The sequence below is a fragment of the Pseudorasbora parva genome, chromosome 12 (genome assembly GCF_024679245.1).
Source record: "Pseudorasbora parva isolate DD20220531a chromosome 12, ASM2467924v1, whole genome shotgun sequence".
NCBI lineage: Eukaryota > Metazoa > Chordata > Actinopteri > Cypriniformes > Gobionidae > Pseudorasbora > Pseudorasbora parva.
In genome coordinates, this window is record NC_090183.1 from 5,565,465 (window position 1) to 5,590,058 (window position 24,594).

General features: G+C 38.3%; 1 protein-coding gene across 3 annotated transcripts in view; it reads left to right on the forward strand.

Moving 5' to 3' along the window:
- The window catches only part of pbx1b (pre-B-cell leukemia homeobox 1b), an 88,960-nt gene extending 73,452 nt beyond the window's left edge, over positions 1–15,508 (forward strand). For 2 of the 3 annotated variants that reach the window (XM_067458856.1, XM_067458858.1), the window contains 6 exons: positions 1,584–1,774; positions 4,320–4,455; positions 6,546–6,705; positions 7,885–7,997; positions 9,486–9,575; positions 13,668–15,508. In XM_067458856.1, coding sequence (XP_067314957.1) covers positions 1,584–1,774; positions 4,320–4,455; positions 6,546–6,705; positions 7,885–7,997; positions 9,486–9,575; positions 13,668–13,760 — 783 coding nt within the window. In that variant the 3' untranslated portion in view covers positions 13,761–15,508. The remainder of the gene's footprint in view (positions 1–1,583; positions 1,775–4,319; positions 4,456–6,545; positions 6,706–7,884; positions 7,998–9,485; positions 9,576–13,667) is intronic. The other variant, XM_067458857.1, reaches the window with a different exon arrangement.
- The last annotated feature ends 9,086 nt before the right edge of the window (positions 15,509–24,594 follow it).

Here is a 24,594-nt window from a genome sequence, read left to right on the forward strand (position 1 = left end):
TCTGAACACACCTCATTCTCAGACCAGCACGAACATGGGTGAACAGATGGACGTGAGCGCATTTACTATTTAAACAACGTGCCGCTGGACATGAAAATAATAACTGTGTCATGCTGAAACTAGCAAAACACACTTGCGTCACATTGTGCCGGGTGAATGATGGGGTCCAGTCAGATAACTGGTATTCTATGTGAATATATTGAAAAATTGTGTTTATTCCTGTGGTCAAAGCGGAGTTTTCATAAGATTTTTTAATGTTTGAGAAAAGTCTCTTTTGCTCACCAAGGTGCCATTTATGTGATCAGTAAAAACAGAAATATTGTGCAATAATATTACAATCGTTAATATATTTTCAAATGATTAATTTGTCATTTATTCATTCTGATCAAAGCTGAATTTTCAGCATTATTACTCCAGTCTTCAGTGTAACTGCTCAAGAAGCATTTCTGATTATTATCAGTGTTGAAAACAGTTATGTTGCTTCATATGTTTGTGGAATTTCTTTTTCCGGATTCTTTGATGAATAGAAAGTTCAAACAGCATTTATTTGCAATAGAAATCTTTTGTAACATTTTATTAAATGTCTTTATTGTCACCTTTAATCAATTCAATGTCCTTGCTGAATAAGTTTGAACACTTTTTTACTTTTTAAAGTTGAGGGTCTTTTTTAACCTTTTTTTCATCTGCTTTGACCATTGAAATAATGCATACTGTTGTTGCTTTTGTATGTAAATGAGCTGCGTTGTGATTGGCTAACCTCTTCACTTGAGTGACAGTGAGTCACTGCTCTAAAAACAGCCCAATACTGAATTGTTGTTGATATGTAAATGAGGGCTGTCATATGTTAATGAGCTCACAGTTGTTATGTCATAGCATATCATTTCTGAACAAGCCAGTTGTGTAGTTTAGTTTCAATAAATGTCCTAACAGATCTCAGTAAACTTTTTAAGAATCAGAATGAGTTGTATTACCATGTATGTTTACACACACAAGCAATTTGTGTTGGTGACAGTTGACCACTACTGTATATATAGTTGCCAAAAGTATATATATATATATATATAGTAGTGGCCAAAAGTGATGTTCACCCTATTCATTAATATTGTGTAGTTGTCTTTGGAATCAGTAGTTTTATTTGTGATAAATAAAACATGCCAAATTGTGCGGTCTAATTTTTGGCCAGGCTGTCATACAAAGAAATTATGAACCAGTTATGTAGTACTAAATGTATGTTTTTTTTTTTTCCGTGAACATTGTTTTTCTATGCATTTATTTTTGCATTGTAAAATAAAACTTGTGGCTATAGTTTGCCTTTTTTGCCAAATAATTTAGTCCGATAAATACCTTAACTGAGTTTAGTGTTCTGTGCTTCCCTCATATTTTAAAAATAAAAAAAATACTAATATTTTCCTTATATTTTGATGATTTATTCAAACTTGTACGGTCATCCCCCATTGGACATCACTTTTGAACACTACTGTGTATATAAATATACATATATATGTAGACTACATATGATAGTGTCATTTGAACCCATAACTTGTTATGATAACATGCATCTGTCTCCGTTTGCCTCCTTCCAGGCGTGTAATGAGTTCACAACCCATGTGATGAACCTTCTGAGGGAACAGTCTCGCACACGGCCCATCTCGCCCAAAGAGATCGAACGCATGGTCGGCATCATCCACCGCAAGTTCAGCTCCATCCAGATGCAGCTGAAGCAGAGCACCTGCGAGGCCGTCATGATCCTGCGGTCCCGCTTCCTCGACGCCAGGTCAGTGCGTGTTGCTTTTCTGCTGCATTTGTTCTCATTCTTTTCCTCGCGCTCTAAGAGCTAAGCCCGTAACTACCACGTCCATGTAAACAGACGCTCCTGTGGTTTATTTGCACGGATTTTCCCGTTCCTGATCTTTCCCGGGGGAGTCGAGGCCCCAGACTTACGCTTTCAGGGCCACATCCAAACCCACACGCGCTTTGCCGTGTTGAGTCCATCCCTTTCTCAATGTAATCGCTTGTTCTTTTTGAAACGTGCCTGGGATTTGCATACATTTCTTTGCGGATAAATCGCACTGGAAGCCTGGAGTCGGAGGCATAACATTTAAATGAGCTTCATGTTTCCTTCCAGCACTCAGAATCCATTCTCTGTCTCTTTGGAGCATGCTCAGTTCCTCTGATTAATCCTCTCTTCGGCTGAGACCATGCTGTGCTCATTTGCATTTTGTGAAGAGGGGTTTTGGGGAGGAAATCGGCTCACCCTCTGTTCCGGCCCTTCAGTGCTGCATATGTAAAACCCCCTGAGACGAGCTCCAATCGCACACTCTTAACCCACAGATGAGTGATGCCGAGAGGAGGTTGAATTCATTGGCACCAAAAGCTCAATTTACTGTCGTTTTAAAGCTCTTCTCTTTCGAGTATGTGTGCGGTCTGCTTTATTCCTCTTTTCCTTCTGCCTGCATAGTTCGTCTTTGCACATTTGAATTCGTTTGGCACTTTCCAGGAAAACGCAGAAGGCAGTTTATCTTTCTTATTTTCTTAAGTTGTCAATCTCAGGAGGTCAGACTAAATATTAAATGCCATGTTTCATGTGCTTTATATATTTCATGTTACCGTTTGGGATTGAGATTAATCAGCAGTTTTGTTATTTTCCAATAAACATCAAAAAACAATAAAGTAAATAAATGGGTAACAGGGTTGCAAATACAGTAGAGGGATAGTTATTTGGTATGTTATTATTGATCAATTTACTATATAATTGCAATATATACACAATTTCTCATTAATGCAATTATCTAATCAACCAATCACATGGCAGTTGCTTCAATGCATTTAGGGGTGTGGTCCTGGTCAAAACAATCTCCTGAACTCCAAACTGAATGTCAGAATGGGAAAGAAAGGTGATTTAAGCAATTTTGAGTGTGGCATGGTTGATGGTGCCAGACGGGTCGGTCTGAGTATTTCACAATCTGCTCAGTTACTGGGATTTTCACGCACAACCATTTCTAGGGTTTACAAAGAATGGTGTGAAAAGTGAAAAACATCCAGTATGCGGCAGTCCTGTGGGTGAAAATGCCTTGTTGATGCTAGAGGTCAGAGGAGAATGGGCCGACTGATTCAAGCTGATAGAAGAGCAACTTTGACTGAAATAACCACTCTGAGGTATGAGGAGGTATGCAGCAAAGCATTTGTGAAGCCACAACACGCACAACCTTGAGGCGGATGGGCAACCGCAGAAGATCCAACCGGGTACCACTCATCTACACTACAAATTGGAAAAAGAGGCTACAATTTGTACAAGCTCACCAAATTTGGACAGTTGAAGACTGGAAAAATGTTGCCTGGTCTGATGAGTCTATATTTCTGTTGAGACATTCAGAAGGTAGAATCAGAGTTTGGCGTAAACTGAATGAGAATATGGTTCCATCGTGCCTTGTTACTACCACTGTGCAGGCTGGTGGTGGTGGTGTAATGGTGTGGGGGGATGTTTTCTTGGCACACTTTAGGCCCCTTAGTGCCAATTGGGCATCGTTTAAATGCCACGGCCTACTTGAGCATTGTTTCTGACCATGTCCATCCCTTTATGACCACCATGTACCCATCCTCTGATGGCTACTTCCAGCAGGATAATGCACCATGTCACAAAGCTCAGTTAATTTCAAATTGGTTTCTTGAACATGACAATGAGTTCACTGTACTAAAATGGCCGCCACAGTCACCAGATCTAAACCCAATAGAGCATCTTTGGGATGTGGTGGAAGGGGAGCTTCGTGCCCTGGATGTGCATCCCACAAATCTCCATCAACTGTAAGTTTGTTAATTGCAATAACAAACATTTTTGTTCATATTAGTATGGTGTTCCTAATAATCCTTTAGGTGAGTGTATTTTATTTGTATATGTATGGATATGTATATATATTCACACATATATAATATAAACAAAAATGTTTGTTATTGCAATTAATCAATTTGACAGTGCTAATATATATACATACATATACACTAATTTACAAATATTTATACCTTGATTATTGATTGCATCTAGTTGGATATACAGTATATATATATATATATATATATATATATATATATATATATATATATATATATATATATATATATATATATATATGTATGTGTGTGTGTGTGTGTGTGTGTATATATATATACTTCTGTAATAAGCTTAAATAATTATGCACAGATATGCTATTCCATGCATACAGTTGAATGCAATAGAAAGTGAAATTGTGCAACAAAACACATTCACACAAGCTCTGTTCAGATGCCCACATCTCATCTGTCTGTCTCTGTCTCTTTCTGCACAGGAGGAAAAGACGAAACTTCAACAAACAGGCCACAGAGATCCTGAATGAATATTTCTACTCTCATCTCAGTAACCCGTATCCCAGCGAAGAGGCCAAAGAGGAGCTGGCCAAGAAATGTTCGATCACGGTCTCACAGGTACGAACCAGTCATTATTTAACTCCCCAAATATTGTCATAGTTCAGTAATAGTGATATCATTCTTCTTTACTATTCAGTGTAGCACGGTTCTGAATGGCTATCATATTCATATACCATATGATTCCAAAGAATACCATAGGATTAATATTGCACGCTTCCCAATGATGTCCAGACATGCCTTCTAGGCAGGCAGCTCACTAGATGCTGAGACACAGCCAATGTTTGTTTCTACCTGTTTTGCATGTGAAATCTATCAGTAATACTCACGTGAGTTCAACCTCATGCAACTCGAAAACAAAATCATTTGCAGCATGGCACCACATGCCTCTTAGCATTTTTCATCTGCTGCGCTAAATGCGTAATGCATTCTAAACTATTTAATAAATTTAGCTGAAATGATTGTATGATGCATTTAGGCCTGGTTTTCAGTCAGGCTCGCGGGGATGAATGATGACCGGCGGGCCGTTTGTAATATAGAAACACCTTTAGCTTCTCGCGGGAACGGGAAGCTTAGCCGCAGGATTGATTAGCTTTTCATCGTAATGGTGTTTATCATTAGCACAGAGCCTCATCCGCTGGTGTATTAGCAGTAATGGGCGTCAGTGTGTGTGTGTTGAGTGATTGTTGTCAGTGAGTGCTGTGATCATTGCTGCCAGCACACACCGACATACTGAGATTGGTATAAGCGATCGTTTTATCCTGACGTGTTGTGTGTGTGTCCATCGTGGTTAGACCTAGTTAGTTTTGTCACAAAACTGGCTAAATTAGAAGTTTGATTATATACAGTAGTATATAAAATGCATTTATAAACACAGTCAAGATTTACAGTTATCAGAATCTATTTGCTTCCACTATCATTTGTTTATCGACACGCCTCCAACATGGAAAATAAATCCCATACTGGTTTCCTACTGGTCATTGGGGTGCCGTTCAAGTGTGCTTATGATTGAAATTATTCAAAGGCAGTAATAAATGTATAGCTGGATATGTTTGGAATGTTATACTATCCACTGGGTACTTGTTACATTTTAGTTAAAACATTTTTATTATGTTTTCATGTTTAACATGACCTATCTATGTTTTATGTCTACTTAGAGTTGTCATTTTGTGAAAAAAAAGTATTTTAGTAGCTAGAGTTGCAAAAAAGTTACAAATTGTGACATTTACATTGTGAGTGCATTGTATCCTACACCACCGTTCAAAAGTTTGGGGTCAAAAAGATTTTCTTTAAAGAAATTAGTACTTTTATTGAGCAAGGATACATAAAATTTATCAAAAGTGACAGTAGAGACATTTTTAATGTTACAACCGAGTTTTAAATTGTACTTTATTTGGTAACACTTTACTTAAGTGTCATTGTTACATATGTTACATGTACTTAACATAGTAATAACAGTAAATTATGCATAATCATGCAAACGACCCTAAACCAAACCTAATCCTAACTCTATAGTAAGTACATGTTGTTAATATTACTCAGTACTTAAAAATATAATTACACTGTAAAATTTACTCCTTAATTATACATTGAATTGCTTAACATCATGTCCTTACTATAGGGTTAGGATTAGGTTTGGTTTAGGATTAGTTGCGTTATGCATAATTTATAGTAATTTACTATAGAAACATGTAACGTGTAACAAGGACACCGTAAAATAGTGTAAGCCATTTTGTAAACTGTTTTAAACATTGATAATAATCGTAAATGTTACGGATAAATGTTTCTTGAGCAGCAAATCATCATATCAGAATGATTGTAGACGGATCATGTGACACTGAAGACTGGAGGAATGATTATGAATATTCACAGAATAAATTATATTTTAAAACACATTAACGATTGAATTAATATTGCACAATAGTTCAGTATTTACTGTATTTTTGATCAAATAAATGTGGCCTTAGGGAGCATTATCTTACCGACCCCAAATTTTTGAACGTTAGTATAATGTATGAATTTGATTGTAATGTGTGACCACCATGTCTAAAAATCTGTTTATTTTTTATAAACCTTCATGATATGTACCCATGGGGTTCAAGAGGACACTGTTGGAAATCACATGTCGGTTCTGATGTTTTTGTGGGCAGGTGTCCAACTGGTTCGGAAACAAACGAATCCGATATAAGAAGAACATCGGAAAATTCCAGGAAGAAGCCAACATGTACGCCGCCAGAACGGCCGTGACCGCTGCGAGTGTGTCCACACACGGCAGCCAGGCCAATTCCCCGTCCACTCCAAACTCAGCAGGTGAGATTAAAAACTCGACACCGATTCCCATGAGTCCAGATGAGGCGCAGGACTATAAATATTTGATATGTTTTCACTTGAAACAGGACGAGTGCTGTACGGATCACACCATGTCGTGCTCCTGTCTCATTAGTTCTCTTTGTGTAATTCGAAGGGCTTGTCTAGTTAAAAACAAATGCTTTGTGTTCCATTAAAGCCATGAGAACATGTGACTATAGAGTAAAGTGAGAGGTATACTCTATAGGACAGTCTGAGGGGCATCAATCCTTCAGCTGATAAATTAATAAAAAAATACACTACTGTTCAAAAGTTTGGGGTCTGTAAGATTCTTTTACTTCTCTTTTTTTACTTCTCAAGGCTGCATTTATGTGATTAAAAATACTGTGATAAAAACATAATATTGTGAAATATTATTACAATTCAAAATAACTGTTTTCTATGTGAAAATATTATAAACTGTAATTTATTTCTGTGATTTTCAGCATCATTCCTCCAGTCTTCAGTGTCACATGATCCTTCAGAAATCATAATGATTTGCTGCTCATTTATGATTATTATATGTTGAAAACAGTTGTGCGGCTTCATATTTCTGTGGATTTTTTGGATTGAATAGAAAGCATAAAAATCATTTATTTCAAATATAATTTTTTTGTGATATCATAAAAGTCTATCAAAAAAAGTCTTACGGATCCCAAACTTTTGAATGGTTTTAGCCATTTCAAAAAAAAAAAAAAAACTTTCAAAATGTTATATGTTGAAAAATCTTTTTTTTTTTTTTCTCTCAGTGCAAAGATCTATTTCACGCAAAAAGAAGTGGTCGATTATAGGAATAAAATGATGTCTCTGCATTTATACTGTATTATAGTACAGACTTGGCATTGCATCAAATTAAAAATGGCATCCGCTCTCAATCGGTCAGTTGTTTTGGAACATGCTTTGCAATTAAAAATGAAAAATCAAACTTGCACAAGTCTGAGCTGTTATCTGTGGCGTCAAGCTTTCTCTTGCTGCTAGCTGAATCCCTCCTGCTTTGCAACAATTCTTTGTCTTCTTTACGGGCTGCTTTATGATCTTAAAGCTTATCTAAAATGAACTCTGCATTTCTGCTCTTTGGAATTTTTCGAACTCATCTTCTCTGGCTTATTCTGTCTCTCTCTGTCATGTTTGTGCACCTCTCAGGTTCTGCTGGCTCTTTTAGCATGTCAAACTCTGGCGATTTGTTTATGAGTGTTCAGTCTCTGAACGGGGACTCGTACCAGGGCTCTCAGGTGGGAGCCAATGTGCAGTCACAGGTATAGTGCCAATAACTCACTCTGAATTTTGATTTTTAAATACATTCAGGCGGGAAAAAATTTAGGCACACACAGATATCAAGAATCAGCATATAAAACTCAACAATGGTGACATACTTAATATTGCAATGCATGCTGGGAGCCATGAGTTTTATTCTGTGGTGGCTTAGTAGGGTTGCAGCTAAACTCTGCAGGACATCTGCTCTTTAGGACCGAACTTGCCTACCCCTGACTTAGAGGTACAAAAAAGAGTGAGACTGTTTTGAGAGTGTTCTTTCAGTGTTTTTTGAGAGTGCTATCAGTAGAATGTCTTTTGGGGGAGCATTCAAATAAATTGTTAGCAGATACTAAGCAGATAGTCTATTAATAATCTAATGAAAGTTAGTTGACATGTAGTTGCAAAATTACTTTTAGTCAACAGAATGGACTATCTATATAAAGTTACAGATATTAAGTCAAATTTTAATGTTGAAAAGAAACGTGTGAACTGCCTCTCTGTCTTCTGCCTACATAGAAAGTTGACTGAATTTGAAACACTTTACATCAAATAATGACTTCTGTTTGACATTAGACACGAAGCATAAAAATACAGGGTACACACAAATATTGTGTAAAATATAAAAGTGTAATCATTATATACTGTATATGAACTTTTCGATGAAAACTTTTCATGAAATATACACTAGTGTTAAAACGTTTGGGGTCAGTAAGATTTACATTTTACCGGAATTAATACTTTTAATCAGCACGGATGCACTCAACTGATCCAAAGTGACAGTAAAGACATTTATAATGTTACAAAAGATTCTATTTCAAATAAATGCTGTTCTTTTGAATTTTCTATTCCACAAAAAATCCGGAAAAAAAGTTTCTTGAGCAGCAAATCATCATATTCGAATGATTTCTGAAGGATCATGTGACACTGAAGACTGGAGTAATGATGCTGAAAATGCAGCTTTGATCACAGGAATAAATTACATTTTTACATATATTCACATAGAAAGCAGCTATATTAAATACAGTTTTTACTGTATTTTTGATCAAATAAATGCGGCCTTGGTGAGCAGACTCAGCGATCTTAGCGACCCCAAACTTTGAACAGTAGTGTAAGTATATTTTTAATGCACATTTCTCAGTTTCGTCCTCAATTTTGGATTCTTTTTGATGCAATGCATTCAGGGGTCACTTTCTACCACAATGCTACTGTAGAATTGAGGTATCTTACAGGGCAGGATAAGGAATTAAAATGCTGTTTACTAGGTTTCAGAATGGCTTTGTAATGCGTTTTATTGTTGGCATGTCATCTTGTGTTTGTACGTCTGTGTTTCATCGGGTGTTCTTTGTCTTTTGTTGTTGTTTGCTTTCTTTGACATTGCTTTCTTCTTCGTCGTGTCATCTGACTTTGCTTTGTTCGCGTGCGTCGCTTCGTCCGACCTTGCGTTTGCGTTTTGGTGCGCTCTGACCTTGCCGTGTTGTTTTGCGTTTCAGGTGGATACCCTTCGCCATGTTATCAGCCAGACAGGAGGATACAGTGACGGCCTCGCAGCAAACCAGATGTACAGTCCGCAGGGCATCAATGTAAGGCGAGAAAAAACACTTCTTTTTTCCCCCCCTTCCTCTTGCTTTGCCCTCTACCAATTATTTCAAAGCCATAGGGCTCAGAATGCCACTTAGTGGGACTTGTCTGGGAATCGTGGTCACTTAGTTGATTGCCTGTGTGTTGTGAACGCCACGGGCGGCGCGCTGCCCAGCGAGACGTGGACACGAGACCGGCCCGGCGTCTGTCTGAGCCCATCACATCCAATCAGATCGGCCTCGGCACCTGCAGCCACGCGCCCCGCTGACGGGAACGGGGGCGAACAGGTGACACCGGCTGCAAATATACGAGTCCTCGCCGTGCCCCAAAGTCACCTGACCCTGATTATCCCCCAAAGGGCGGCAGAGAAAAACACTCTGCGGACAATCTCGCAGCCAAACGCTAAAAATAAAGCCGTGCGCCCATGGTAAAACACTCGTAGGAGGACATCCTGTGTTTTTTTCACTCGCGCTCGGGAAGCGGGGGAACGGGAGGGGCGCTGCTGGCAACTTGGCGCGACGAGAAAATTCACAGCGACAAGCCGTGTGGTAAAGGGGAAAATCAATACGACAGACACACGGGGAGCGGAGTGTGGACTTGGGACAGCAATCCAAGCACATTGCTCAGATCAGGTTCCTGCCGAGCTAATGGGCTTGACAGCGAGCCGAGTACGAGAGGGGGGGTGGGGGTGGGGGGGGGGGGGCGGTCAGCGTCTCTGTCCCGCTTCCTTTCCGCCGCGCTTCGCTGGCCGTATGTTAATGAGATCATACGCCATCGGGGGGGGAAGCACGGATGTATGCAAATCCTGCTTTTTCCCGGATGCGTGTGGAGATCTGCGGGATGAGAGGATTGTGGGCTTGACTTTGATGAACAGACACAGAAAACGTTTCTCAATTCGCATCAGAAGCGTTTGATACGGGACAGTCATTGAAGTGCAACTTGCACTATACAAAGCACTGTGATAAATTCATATTCAATTAAGCATAAAATTCTGTTCAATTCTGGAAATATAATCATATAAAGTTTTGGGGTCAGTAAGATTTTATTTTTATTAGGCATTAAACTCTTCAAAGAAATGACATTTTATTGTTTCAAAAGATTTCTATTTGTAATGAATGCTGTTTTTTGAACTTTATATATTCATCAAAAATCCTGAAAAAATTTGTTTCAACTTTTTTCAACACTGAGAATAATCATAAGTTTCTTAAGCATCAAATCATCATATTAGAATGATTTCTGAATGATCGTGTGAAAATTCAGCTTTGATCACAGAAATAAATTACATTTTAACACACATTCACATAGAAAACAGGGTTTTTAAACTAGTAATATTTCACAATATTATATTTTTACTGTATTTTTGCACAAATAAATGCAGCCTTGGTGCGCAGAAGAGACTTCTTTGAAAAACATGACAAAATTCTTACAGACGCCAAACTTTTAAATGGTAGTTTATAATAATATAATACAGAAAATACATTAAATTTAATTCAATAAAATGATTAAATATATATATATGTATTATGTCCAAATCTAAAATATTCTAACCATTAAATATTGCTTGTGTGAGTGCAATTACTATAAAATTATTTTATACTACGCTATCCATATTATTCCTCAGAAATTCATTTGTCAGAAGGTGTTTGCTCCTGGAATATTATTTATAGTTTTGTAGCAAATGACTGCATCAATGTAACATGAGTGCATATATCAGCTAATTTAAGACTTTGAATGTGCTTCAATCGAAATCCATTTTTTAAGTGACATTTATAAATGTGTGAATGTCAATGCTAGATAAGTTCACCACATGAACTATTAACATTTTCTAGTACTTCGCACCCACAGAGGCACAATACATTGCATGTGTCTTTCATTGCAATTAATGACTTCAACTTGCGTTGATATTTTACTATCTAATTTTGATGTGTTTAAAGTGTTTAAATACTTTGGGGGCCACCGTACATTAAACTGAGTTTATTCAAATGTATTACAGAAAGCATTAGTGGCATGCAAATGACAGAGATGACATTTAGTATTGTGCATTCATCTGACTCTTGACATCAACAGCAGCATTTTAAGAATCTTCTTCTTTTCTTTAATTGAGTTTGATTGAACAGTATTTCCAGCCTTTTCAGTCGCCTTGAAACGCTCGTAGCGTTGCTGTCTGTGAGATTAGTGCTGGCTTCTGCTGCATCTGTTTGTCTTCTGCATTTCTTTCTCTCAGTGTCCTTCCTGATTCCTGGTTTATTCTCAGAGTCTTGATTCTTTTCTCAGTATTTTAGTGTGTGTCAGTATAAATGACAGGCGTTACACACAAGCTGATTCGCATTCACATAACAAAATTATTGACAAAAAGGGTGTTTTTAGAATTTGTTAACACTAACAAAGAAATATTTCAAACAATTGTTTTATGTTTTTAAGAAGAGGCTGCATTTTTTAAAATCAAAAATACAGTAAAAACAGTTAAAAAAAATATATATATATAAAATATATTATTATTACAATTAAAAATTGGTTATTTATGTTAATATATTTTAAAATGTAATTTATTCTTGTGATCAAAGCTGAATGTTCAGCATCATTCCTCCAGTCTTCAGTGTCACATGATCCTTCAGAAATCATTCTAATATGAAGATTTGCTGCCCAAAAAACATGTGTTATCAGTGTTGAAAACAGTTGTGCGGCTTCATATTTTTGTGATTTATTTTTTTCAGGATTCTTTGAATACATTTACATATATATTCAATAAATATTTAGAGTCCCTTTTAATCAGTTTTATTCAAGTGTGCGTGCGTGCGCGCGCGCGTGTTGCTCTCCAGCCACTGTGCTTAGTGGTTTTTCAAAGTTACTAGCCATTCAGCATTTTCACTGGCCACAATTTTGGCAACGATATCATGTGGAAAAACTGCCATATAGATATTTTTAATATCATCTCATAATTTGGCAGCAGGTATATTAGGTCCTGACACACAGATCAATTATACTGTAACACATGCGTTTTCTTTCTCAGCTGTTTTCTTTCAGTTAAAACAGAACTGACTGTGTCTACGTTAAAAGGTTAGTTCACCCAAAAATGAAATTGATGTCATTAATGACTCACCCTAAAGTCTGAGAGCATATATGCAAGTGTATGCACACTATACTGTCCATGTCCAGAAAGGGAATAAAAACATCATCACGGTAGTCCATATGAGACATCAGTTAGTTCATTAGAATCTCTTGAAGCATCGAAAATACATATTAGTCCAAAAATAACAAAACTACTTTATTCAGCATTGTCTTCTCTTCTGCGTTTGTTTTCAATCCTCAAATAAAGATTAAAATGGTTATGAATCAGCGGATTGATTCATATTGTGTGTCAAACTGCTGAAATCAAGTGACTTTGGTGATCCGAATCATGAATCAATACGCTGATTCATAATTGTTAGGGTGAGTCATTAATGATATAAATTTCATTTTTGGGTGAACTAACCCTTTAAAGTCCCAGTGAACCAGAAGTAGCTAGTGAGTTTTCTTCAGTGCTGTGACGTAATTTCAAGTGAGACGGAATATTGAACAGAGGCAGCGCTCCTCGTCTCCATCAGTCGCTCATAGACTAACAGCTGGAGGGGAGTGGTTAAGCATTTTCAAACCTAACATTTTTACGGTGTATTAACTTAATTGTTCACCCTAAGACCGTTAAATGTGCTAACATCAATTTTGATTTCATGAGGACTTTAATATTTGCCAAGACCACAATTTTGGTGGTATTGTGTGTGTATTTGAGTCCAATTCTGCACCATGAGCAGAGGGAAGGCAGGTTTGAGTGTCAGTTCAGTTCGCTGTCGGAGAGATAAGAGCGTGAGAAAGAGCAGCTGGTGTCGCATAGGTATTCTGTGGAGGGTTTCAGATATTTCACTATCGATATGTATCAATATCTTTGACAAGTTTATTATTTCAGATGCCTTTTTTATGTATTATGGATCAAATTCAACCTGCGAGTGTTAATCTCAAGCCCTGTTTATAAGCCATCCTATTCTGCCATTGTGATGTAATCAGTGCAGTGTGTGGTTGATGGCTCCCTCATGGTGTGTGTTGGTTGTTCTCTCCGTCAGGCGAACGGTGGCTGGCAGGACCCCACCACCCCCTCCTCCGTCACCTCCCCCACAGAAGGACCCGGAAGCGTTCACTCCGACACCTCCAACTGATCCTCCACACAGAACGGACTCTCTGCATCACGCCACACGCTCTTCTCTCCAGTGTGTAAATGACTTTTGAGAACACAGCCATGCATCATCATCCCTCATCTTCACATTAACGTCTTCATGCTACCTCTCAAAACATCCGCACATCACACCAGTGTCAGCAAACAGATTCAAACCGAGACAATATCAAGCTTAGACTAGACAGGTAGTTCTACCCATTTCAGAAAGAATTCAATGCCTTTCGTCGTCACAGCAAACATCACGTTATGTTTGAAACACTTTGCTATTTTACCATAGTGCCAAAGTACTTTTATACATCTCTTCAGTAACACTTACACAACAGATTTTACATAATAATAGATTTAGTATGCTTGAAAAAGCAGTTGATTGGGTTCACACTGCCTCAACTAGATTTCTGTTTGTCTAATAACCTTAATTAATCACTAGAATATTTGGTTGTTTCGATTATGTTAATGTACATAAGGGAAAATCATAATTTCACTGCTTGAATGAGAAATGCAGTTATCAAATTATCACAACAGCATTGTTATTTTGCATCTTAAATCAGATTCAGTTTGTCTGATATTGATGTACAGACACATAAATCCCTTTATATATCATCATTATCATCATCATCATCGTCGTCGTTGAAGGATTTTCATCAGCGCACTTGAGAATGCAATAAACGGCAATCAGAAGAAGTGAACAAATCCCAAATGTGAAATGGCTTTCTTTTCCAGTTTCGCTCCACGTCAGCCTTCTCTTTGGGCGACTTTGATACCAAAAACCACAGACGTGTCCGTTCTTTACGTTGACATCACTTAACATTGTTCATGTTGTAAATTGTGTAATATCTGGGATGCGTTTCTCACGAATGTCCATGGTGCGTTATAGTCGAAACCAAAAATCCAGCTGGAATTCTGTCATGTTTCTTGAGAAGAAAAGGAAAAGCTAATGATGGCACACAAATGCAGAAATCGTTTGGATATATTTTTGATGCCCTCCTGTTGTGAATAGCCGATTCTCGTTTCTTATTTCATATTGGGCTTGTTCAGGGCAGCCATATATTTTATTTTCTCGCAAGCATAATGTGAATGCGCGCTAGCTTCTATATGTAGATGTGCACTTTTGCTCTTGTTTTGCTCTTTTTATAACAATCGCATCCACGTCTAAAATGACTCGGTCTTTACAGATGGATCTGAGCGCGTGTCGTGGGTTACTGCTCCTGAAGAGATCCGGGCCACAATCACTGCAAGTGAAGGGTTGTGACTCGAGAATGAGACCATGTAGAGGGTTTGGACGGTCATAGTCCTGCATCGCTTTCTTTAGTTCGCCGGAGCAGATCCCACTCTCGAAGCGTTTCCCTCCGCTCACGACGTTTGTATCACTGCCTGCCCAGCAGCACCATATCCAGAAAAGCCTCATGTAATGATGCTTTTAGTTTTTGCATATACAGCGGTTTGTAAAACATCAAATGTTTACTTTGTTGCATGTCTTTTGTTCTTTAAACTCCTGCAGTGTTTTTGAATGTTTCTTCTTTTTTATATCAAGCGCAGAGACATTCTCTTGTCAAGTTTTAACTTTTAAGATCTCTGCATATGTATAAAAGGAATAAAATGGAACAGCAAACTATTGTCTTTTTGATTCCAACTCGTTTTTGTGAAGAAAAACTAACAAGGTGTAGGTTTTTTGGTCTCTTAATTTGTACTGGTAATGCATATTCCGAATAAATAGTTTCTTTTGTTGCCGTATGTTTCTCTCTGGTGTCTGATTTCATGTGGGCGTTCCATTTGAATTATTAACACAGCCTGCTTTATTTTAAAATGTAAAATGTTTTTAATATGTCCGATCGCTGGGTTACTTTGAACTAAGATCATTTATGTATTACAACTGATAAAAAGTCAGAATTGTGTGATATAAAGTCAGAATTAAGAGATATAAAGTCAGAATTGTGTGATATAAAGTCAGAATTAAGAGATATAAAGTCAGAATTGTGTGATATAAAGTCAGAATTAAGAGATATAAAGTCAGAATTGTGTGATATGGCAGCACATTACCTTGATTATTACGCAGGAATCAGAGTATAGTTCCTAGCAACTTTTCATTTTCCTTTCATTTCATTTTCATTTTGTCTTAGTGCACACTGTGACTATACACATCTCAACATGTAAATAGGAAAATGTTGCCGTTATTTAGTCACTTATTGGCTAGCTGGAGCTGTTTACCTCCAGTCTTTGTGCTAAGCTAGGCTAGCGGTGTGTTTGTGTCAGACAGAGTTATGGCGCGCACAGAGATGAGAATGGGGCTTATCTAATCTGGGGGACACGGTGAATAAGCTAAAGTCCCAAAAAGTTCCTTTAAAATGTTTTACTCAGTGGTGAATCAAGCTTCCGTACTGATCTATCATGAATCCCTATTATTGTATCGCTAACACAACAGGTCCTATTAGTTATATTAGTTACAGTTTTTATTCACCTCATTTATTCAATAAAAATACTGTTCATTGTTAATCCATGTTAGCTCAGACCCATGAATTCATATTAACAGGTACAACTGTTATCTCAGTAATGGGTTAGTAAGACTAATGATGTGCCTTAGAGGTATTTTTCATTGTTAGCTCATTTTAACTAGTTAACTAATGTTAACAAATGAACCTTATTGTAAAGTGTAACAATCTTCAGTTTTGTGACAATAGAAAAGAAAAATGGCATTTATCTAATTCTCTCAGATGGATTTGGATGATTTTGTGCTAATAAACACACAATGAGCATTATTTTTCGCAGGGGACGTCAGATATCACAGTGTGTCAGACCTTGAGATGCCGCTGAGGAATATCGTACATTTTCATCTGGCTTTCTGCATTTTTTTGTAAGGGACCACACTGAAGATCATGTTTAAACACCTGCAGAAAAAATAAATGTATGGGTCATTCTCAGAAAACAGTCATTTGTGTGCTGTGTGCCAGGTTATTTTCTTTGAAATAGCCAATTTGCCACCCAGTTCTTCAATATCATGCTTTAAATGTGTTTTAGTTTTGTTCTGAAATGATTTGTGCTTTTTCTGTGAAAGTGCAGAATTAGTTCATGCTCATTCTACTCTCACTCTTAGAAGAAATGATTATATATAGAACCCTAATGAGGCTGTATGTAATTTTCATGTATTAATTGCTTTTTATTGCCAATGTGTGAACAGCTTGCAATGACATTTAAAAGAGAAATGAGACATTCCCGACTTCTTTGTCTATGAACGCATGTATGACTGTATATAATAGCGTGCACTTTTATGTGAAGGACTTTGGATGTTTGATATTCACAAGGACACATTTTTTGGCAAATTTTATGTGCGAATAAATATCACAAATCTAAAAGTTGTGCATCATATCTGATACCTAGATAAACACTTTACAGTTGGTTTGTATGACTAAGTCATTCTCTTCAAATGCTATTGAGCTTTAAATTATGGCATATTCATGATCCCAGAGAGCAATATATACATATGACATTATTTGACAGTTTATTTGAATAAATATTAAACATTTAAAAGGTGTGCATCATACCTGCCACCTAGATAAACATTTTACAGTTGGTTTTATGTCTGTAAGTCATTCTCCTCAAATGCTACTGAAGTTAGAAATGTGTATATCAATGTCATAACTTCAGAGAGTCCCTAAAGTTGTGAATATCAAACATTAAACCAACTTTGAACTCGGGGCGGTTTTGCCGGATTCGAAAGGATCTGATGTTTACACGCGCTCCTGAGAGCCGCTCTTCCCTTCATGAAATGAATTCTTATACAATGTTTAGGATAATGAAAGAGTCATACATTCTCTGTAATGCCGATGTATTATGCAAGGAAATTTCTGAATAATTCAAATAGTCGCATGGTCAGATATATAGTCTTAAAGAGATATAGTTCACCCAAAAATGAAAATTTGAAGTTTATCTGCTTACCCTAGGGCATTCAAGATGTAGGTGCGTTTATTTCTTCAGTTGAACACAAATGAAGATTTTTAACTCTAACCGTTGCTCGTATAATGCATGTCAATGGGGTGTATTTTTATGAGAGTCACTATGAAAGTAAAAAACACGTAGCCATATGAATCCATATTCAACCCTGTGGCACATGACGATACATTAATGTATTAAGACTTAAGAGATCAATGTATCATCACGAGCCGCAGGATTTAATATGATTCATATGTCTGAGTTTTTTTTTTTTTTTACTCTCATGACTCTCATAGAAAGAATCTAGCCACAGGAAGTCACACGCCGGTGTACCTTTATTGCTGGTCCCAAGCCCAGATAAATAGAGAGGGTTGTGTCAGGACGGGCATCTGACTTAAATTTTTTGCCTAATTCATTATGCGAATCACGAATATGACTTCCATTCCGGATCGGTTGGGTCCCGGGTTAACAACAACCGCCATCGGTGCCGTTGACCTACAGGGCACTGGTGGAAATTGGGCTACTGATAGTCAAACAAGGAGAGGAAGAAAGTGTGTTAGAGGAGGAAGGCAGAGAGAGAAGAGGAAAGGCAGGAGTAGGGACTTTGAATGTTGGTACAATGGCAGGTAAAGGCAGAGAGCTAGTAGATATAGATATGATGCAGAGGAGGAAAGTTGACATTCTGTGTGTCCAGGAGACCAGGAGGAAAGGGAGCAAGGCTAGAAGCATTGGAGCAGGTTTTAAATTGTTTTATAATGGTGTGGACAGGGAGAAAAATGGAGTTGGAGTGATCCTGAAGGAAGAGTTTGTGAAGAATGTTCTGGAGGTAAAGAGAATGTCAGATAGGTTGATGAGTCTGAAGCTAAATATTGAAGGTGTGATGTTGAATGTTGTTAGTGCCTATGCTCCACAAGTTGTACACAATGAGAGAGACAGATTTGAGTTGGAGAAAGTGATGCAGACTGTTCCCAGAGGTGAGAGGGTACACTCTAAAAAAAACGGTGCTACAGTATATAGTACTAAAAGTGGTTCTTTGGCTTGTAATCATAGGAGAACCACTTTAAGTGCTGTATAGCACCAAATCTTGGCGATTCAGTGGTTCTTCAGCAGTTCTTTGGGGTGATAAAGGTGCTATATAGCACCACTGCCGTACAAAGAACCTTTAAATGTTCTTTACACACCAAAGAGCTACTTTTGGTGCCATTTACCACCATTATTGAGCAAAAAATCAAATGTGATATGGCACCTCTTTTGGGTTGTACATAGCACCATTCGACAAAGGTGCTATAGATCACCTTTAAAGAAATGGTGCTATTTTGCATCAAAAGTGGTTCCCCTATGATTACAAGCCAAGAACCACTTTTAGGGTGCTTTCACACCTACCTTGTTTGGTCCGGATTTTCGGACTTTTCAGTTTGGTACGAACCAAAATTACAGGTGTGAAACCTCCCTCGGACCATGGTCCGGACCAAACAGACGAAATTTGGTCCGACGAAAAGAGGTAGTCTCGGTCCGGACCAAACAGAACACCGTGCACGTTTCATAATCAATATAGCCTAGATGAAATTGAAAAGTAACATTATAATATTTAAACTTAACTATAAAATAAAATACACTGTTTGGCTAAAAAGCCTATCTTCTAGGAGGAGCTCCTCCTTTCTTGTCGGCGCCGATAAAATGTTTGCACAACGAGGACGTTCATTTGGTGAATTTGCCTCGAGTATAGTTGGTGCTGCAGATAGTAATGCCATAATATTAACAGTATTGGCAACGATATGCGTCTGTTCATTCATTCTTGTCAAAGTTACCCGCTGAATTGACAACACACTGACGTCAGACGCACGTCCGCTAACAAACCAATCAATGTTCAGATGCAGCCCACATAGTGCGTCATGTAAAGTTCTTTGGTGCGCTGACATAACTGCAATGTGAAAGCAAACCAAAACGAACCAAATGTATACAATATATCAAAACACAAACTTTGGTTCGGAGCTTGGTGCGGATTTTCAGGTGTGAAAACGCCCTTAGTGCCAAATAGCACCAATTTTTTTATTAGTGTATCAATTTTTTATTACTTTTTTTGTTAGTGTAGTGATAGGGGCAGATTTGAATGGACATGTTGGGGAAGGGAATAGTGGGGAAGAGGAAGTGATGGGCAGGTTTGGTCCTCAGGAAAGGAACCCAGAAGGACAGAGGTTGGTAGACTTTGCTAAAAGTATAGAGGTGGAAGTTGGAAAAGGAAGAGTGCTGTGTGGTTTTCAGGGAGGAGTTGAGACAAGGTGGTCAAGAAGGGCTTCCAGATGACTGGACTACTACAGCCAAAGTGATCAGGGAGACAGGTAGAAAGGTGCTAGGTGTCATCTGGAAGGAGGAAAGAAGACAAGGAGACTTGGTGGTGGAATGAGGAAGTCCAGGAGCGTATCCAGAGGAAGAGGTTAGCTAGGAAGAAGTGGGACAGTGAGAGGACGGAAGAAAGTAGACAGGATAATAGGGCGATGCAGCGTGAGGTTAAGATAGAGGTGGCAAAGGCCAAACAGAAAGCATATGAGGACATGTACACAATGTTAGATAGAAAGGAAGGTGAGAGGGATGTGTTGGCGAGGCAGAGGAATAGAGATGGAAAGGATGTGCAACAGGTTAGAGTGATTAAAGATAGAGATGGAAATGTGTTGACAGGAGGGTGAGGGAAAGTTGGAAGGAGTACATTGAGGAACTGATGAATGAGGAAAATGACAGGGAGAGAAGAGTTGTAGAGGCAAATATTGTTGAACAGGAAGTAGAAAGTATTAGCAAGGGTGAAGTTAGGAGAGCTTTAAAGAGAATGAAGAGAGAAAAGCCAGTTGGTCCTGATGACATACCAGTGGAGGTATGGAAGTGTCTAGGAGAGATGGCAGTAGAGTTTTTAACTAGGTTGTTCAATGAGGTTTCACGCTGTGGCATTGTATGAGGAGGTCTGGAGTGGCAGAGAAGTATGTTAGAGTGGTCCAGGATATGTGTGAGAGCAGTAGGACAGTGGTAAGGTGTGCCGTAGGTGAGACAGAGGACTTCACGGTGAAGGTGGGACTGCATCAAGGATCGTCTCTGAGCCCCTCCTTGTTTGCGGTGGTGATGAACAGACTGACGGATGAGGTCAGACAGGAATCTCCATGGACTATGATGTTTGCGGATGACATTGTGATCTGTAGTGAGAGCAGGGAGCAGGTGGAGGAAAGTCTAGAGAGGTGGAGGTTTGCTCTGGAGAGGAGAGGCATGAAGGTTAGTCGCAGCAAGACAGAATACATGTGTGTGAATGAGAGGGAACCAAGTGGGACAGTGAGGTTACAGGGAGAAGAGGTAAAGAAGGTGCAGGATTTTAAGTACTTAGGGTCAACAGTCCAGAGCAATGGGGAGTGTGGAAAAGAGGTGAAGAAGTGTGTGCAGGCAGTTTGGAATGGGTGGAGAAAAGTGTTAGGTCTGTTGTGTGATAAAAGAGTACCAGCAAGAATGAAAGGAAAGGTGTACAGGACGGTAGTGAGACCAGCGATGTTGTATGGTTTGGAGACAGTTGCTCTGAGGAAAAGACAGGAGGAAGAGCTAGAGGAAGCAGAGCTGAAGATGTTGAGGTTCTCTTTGGGAGGGACGAGGATGGATAGGATCAGGAATGAGTACATCAGAGGAACAGCACATGTGAGATGTTTTGGAGACGGTTTGGTAATAATGCATTACAATTCTTTTTACTTCTGAGCAAAGAATGTAAAAAAGAACTTTGTCATATTGTGGCCTTGAATCACGTTCAGTCTCTTGTACATCTGAATTCTACATATAAAGGGTTCTGTCATATAGAACATTTTAGGGATTCCCATCATGGAATCATTTTTTAAATAAATTTTGCTCTAATACATTTTTCATTTTAAAGGTGCACTATGCAACTTTCTGTCCACTGGAAGGCGCCTATTCAAAACAAAGGCGTAGTTTGATGACGCAAAGTTTGAGCGCAGTATCTTGGGACATGTGGTCTTCACATCACAGCCGGTGGAAAATAGGACTCGGGCAGAAATCACATTCATGCATGCGGTTATTACGTTACTGTAGTGTAAAGCAGAGCAGGACAGAAAGTGTTGTGGAGCTGAGCACGGCCGCTGGAGTGATTTTTACACAAAACCTGCCTCGCGAGCACCGGGACTTTAATTTTGACGGGATGGGACACAGTCGCCGGGCGCCTGCACTGATCTGCTTTTCCGATTATGATTATGAGGTAATGCAGCTCTGTTTATCATATTAGATACATTTAAGTGTGTTGAAAATGATGTAATGACATTACTCCTTGCGTTCACTTGTTCACACTGCTATGAGTAAAGCGCTTCTGCCAAATAAAACACGAAACCGAGGGTAGCGCAGATATGACGCGATTGACAGGCTACTTCATCAAACGCTATGCTGACACGTCCCGGTCCTTGGTTAAAATAGCAATTTTCTCACAATTTACAAATAGTTGAAAACATTTGGGATATTGTAGGTACTCAACTGAACAAAATATATAACACCAGCCTAGTGGTTTTTGGATATTTCACTGCAAAAATACGACATAGTGCACCTTTAATGACATTCATGTTAAATTACGTTATCACTAGAAGAAAGAAAAATGAAATGACACATGAAAGTGTTATGCAGTCATTTAAGACATTCTCCTTATATAGAACCTTTTAAAATTTTAAATTGATCCAGGAACCCTAGAGTTCTCTATAGAAACTCACCGAACCTTTTTCTAAGAGTGAGGCTGTAAGCACATATGCTGAGCACTCATCTGAATACTTTGGTACAGTAAAAGAAAACATTGGAAGTTTAAAATTGTTTTTGTTTTGTTTTTAAAAAAAAAAAAAAAAAAGAAATAATCCTGATCATTTTCCAAGCACAAATATCAGCGTTTCCTGAGAATGGATGTAGCTTTACCATGGTAACCTGACTCCAGATTCCCTCTCTCTCATGCTAAATGCGCTTTGATATTTACAGCTCGTTCAGTCTATTCTTCCCGGACTGCACTTCATAAATACACGAGTTCTCTGTGGAGAGCGTCTCACTCTATCTGCTGTTTCAGGAGCGTCTCTCTGAAAGGTCAGCCGCCGAGGGACTGAGGTCTGGAAAACAAATTAAGGGAGGAAGATGAATGCAAAGCAAAGCGCTGTGCGTTTATTGATGGCCACCATTTAGAGGATCTCTGTAGTCCATTTTTCACTCGCCACGAGCGGGACCCTGTTCTGAAATTGAATTCAGAGCAGGAACCTTTGAGTGAAGTCAAAATGCGCTTCACAAACACAGCGTTAAGAGAACATCACAAATCCCAGAAGACAACACAGGGGATGGGGGGATTAAATAATCTTTAAAGAGAATATACATTAATATCACATGATCAGCACTTCATTTCATGAAATGTTATCTTGTGATATACAACACATTAAACTCTTTCAGGGTTAGTTACTGCTGAATTTTCAAAACATTCCTTTTCCAGTCAAGTATCAGAGAAACACACACAAATTGTAAAAAAAACCCCAATAACATTATGTCAGACAGATCAAACACTTATTTTTTTTAAAGGGTAATTAATGTCTCATTGAACAGAAAGTCCAGGAACAAAAATTCTGCACAGATTTTGAGACACACCCTGTACAGGCACTGTAATAAAATACAACACAACACCTTAGAAATAAAATGATAATGAGAGAGAGTCTGGAGCTTATTTTAGTTACACTTTATTTTAAGGTGACGTAGTTACATTGTACTTACACAGATAATTACTGAGGGTTACACTTTATCTGGCAACATAAATTTAATATAAACACATTTAAAATACATTTTATTAAAATGTAAAAAATATATATGTTTATTTAAATACTTTATTCCTTGTTCTTACCGTAGTAATAACAGTAAATTATGCATAATTCCATGCAACTAACCCCAAACCAAACCCTATATTAAGTATGTAATGTCTGTATTTAAATGTATAATTACATTGTAACAATGACACCTTACAATAAAGTGTAACCCTTTATTTTAAGGTGTCCGTGTTACAGTGTAATTATGAATTTATAGCCTATGTTTAATAATAATTAACTGCATGTGCTTACTATAGGGTTGGGATTTGGTTGAGGGTTAGTTGCATGTAATCATGCATAATTTACAGTTAAAGGACTCTTTAAAATAAAATGTTATACTCTATTTTAATTTTTGATGTACATTTAAGCCTACTGAGTAATAAGTAAATATATGGGTTAGGATTAGGGTTTGATTTGGGGTCGGTTACATGTAAGTAGCCTATGCATAATTTATAGGTATTAACGTGTAAAAGGTCACTGTAAAATAAAGTGTTGCCTTACTCAGTAAAAGCTTATAAATTAGCATGTAGTAGCCTACTATGGTTAGGGTTGTAATTACGCATAATTGACAGTTAATAGCCTACATGTGGCTGAATGAAGAAAAAAGTTTATAAAATGGCATCCTTCCATACATCCGTCTGCTGAAAATGGAGCAGAGTGTCTTTAAACAGAATGAGGCATTTGTGCGACATAGAAGCCCCAGCGCGTGTTTACGCGTTCCGCATAATGCACGTATGATGTACCATATCAATGGCAGTATAATGCACACACATTCCGCCCCTGTGTGTGTGTGTGTGTGTGTGTGTGTGTGTGTGTGTGTGTGTGTGTGTGTGTGTGTGTGTGTGTGTGTGTGTGTGTGTGTGTGTGTGTGTGTGTGATCATCATCTGTGAGCCGCAGGGTAGATGGGAACATCTCTCAGGTCTACAGGGCAGGAATTAAAGCCTGTAGTGTGCGTCTTTGTTCCCGTGTAGAGATTACGGAGCAGACCAGAGGGAGGATGAGCCACGTCTTATCTCCTCTCGTCTCTATCGAGCAAAGAAACG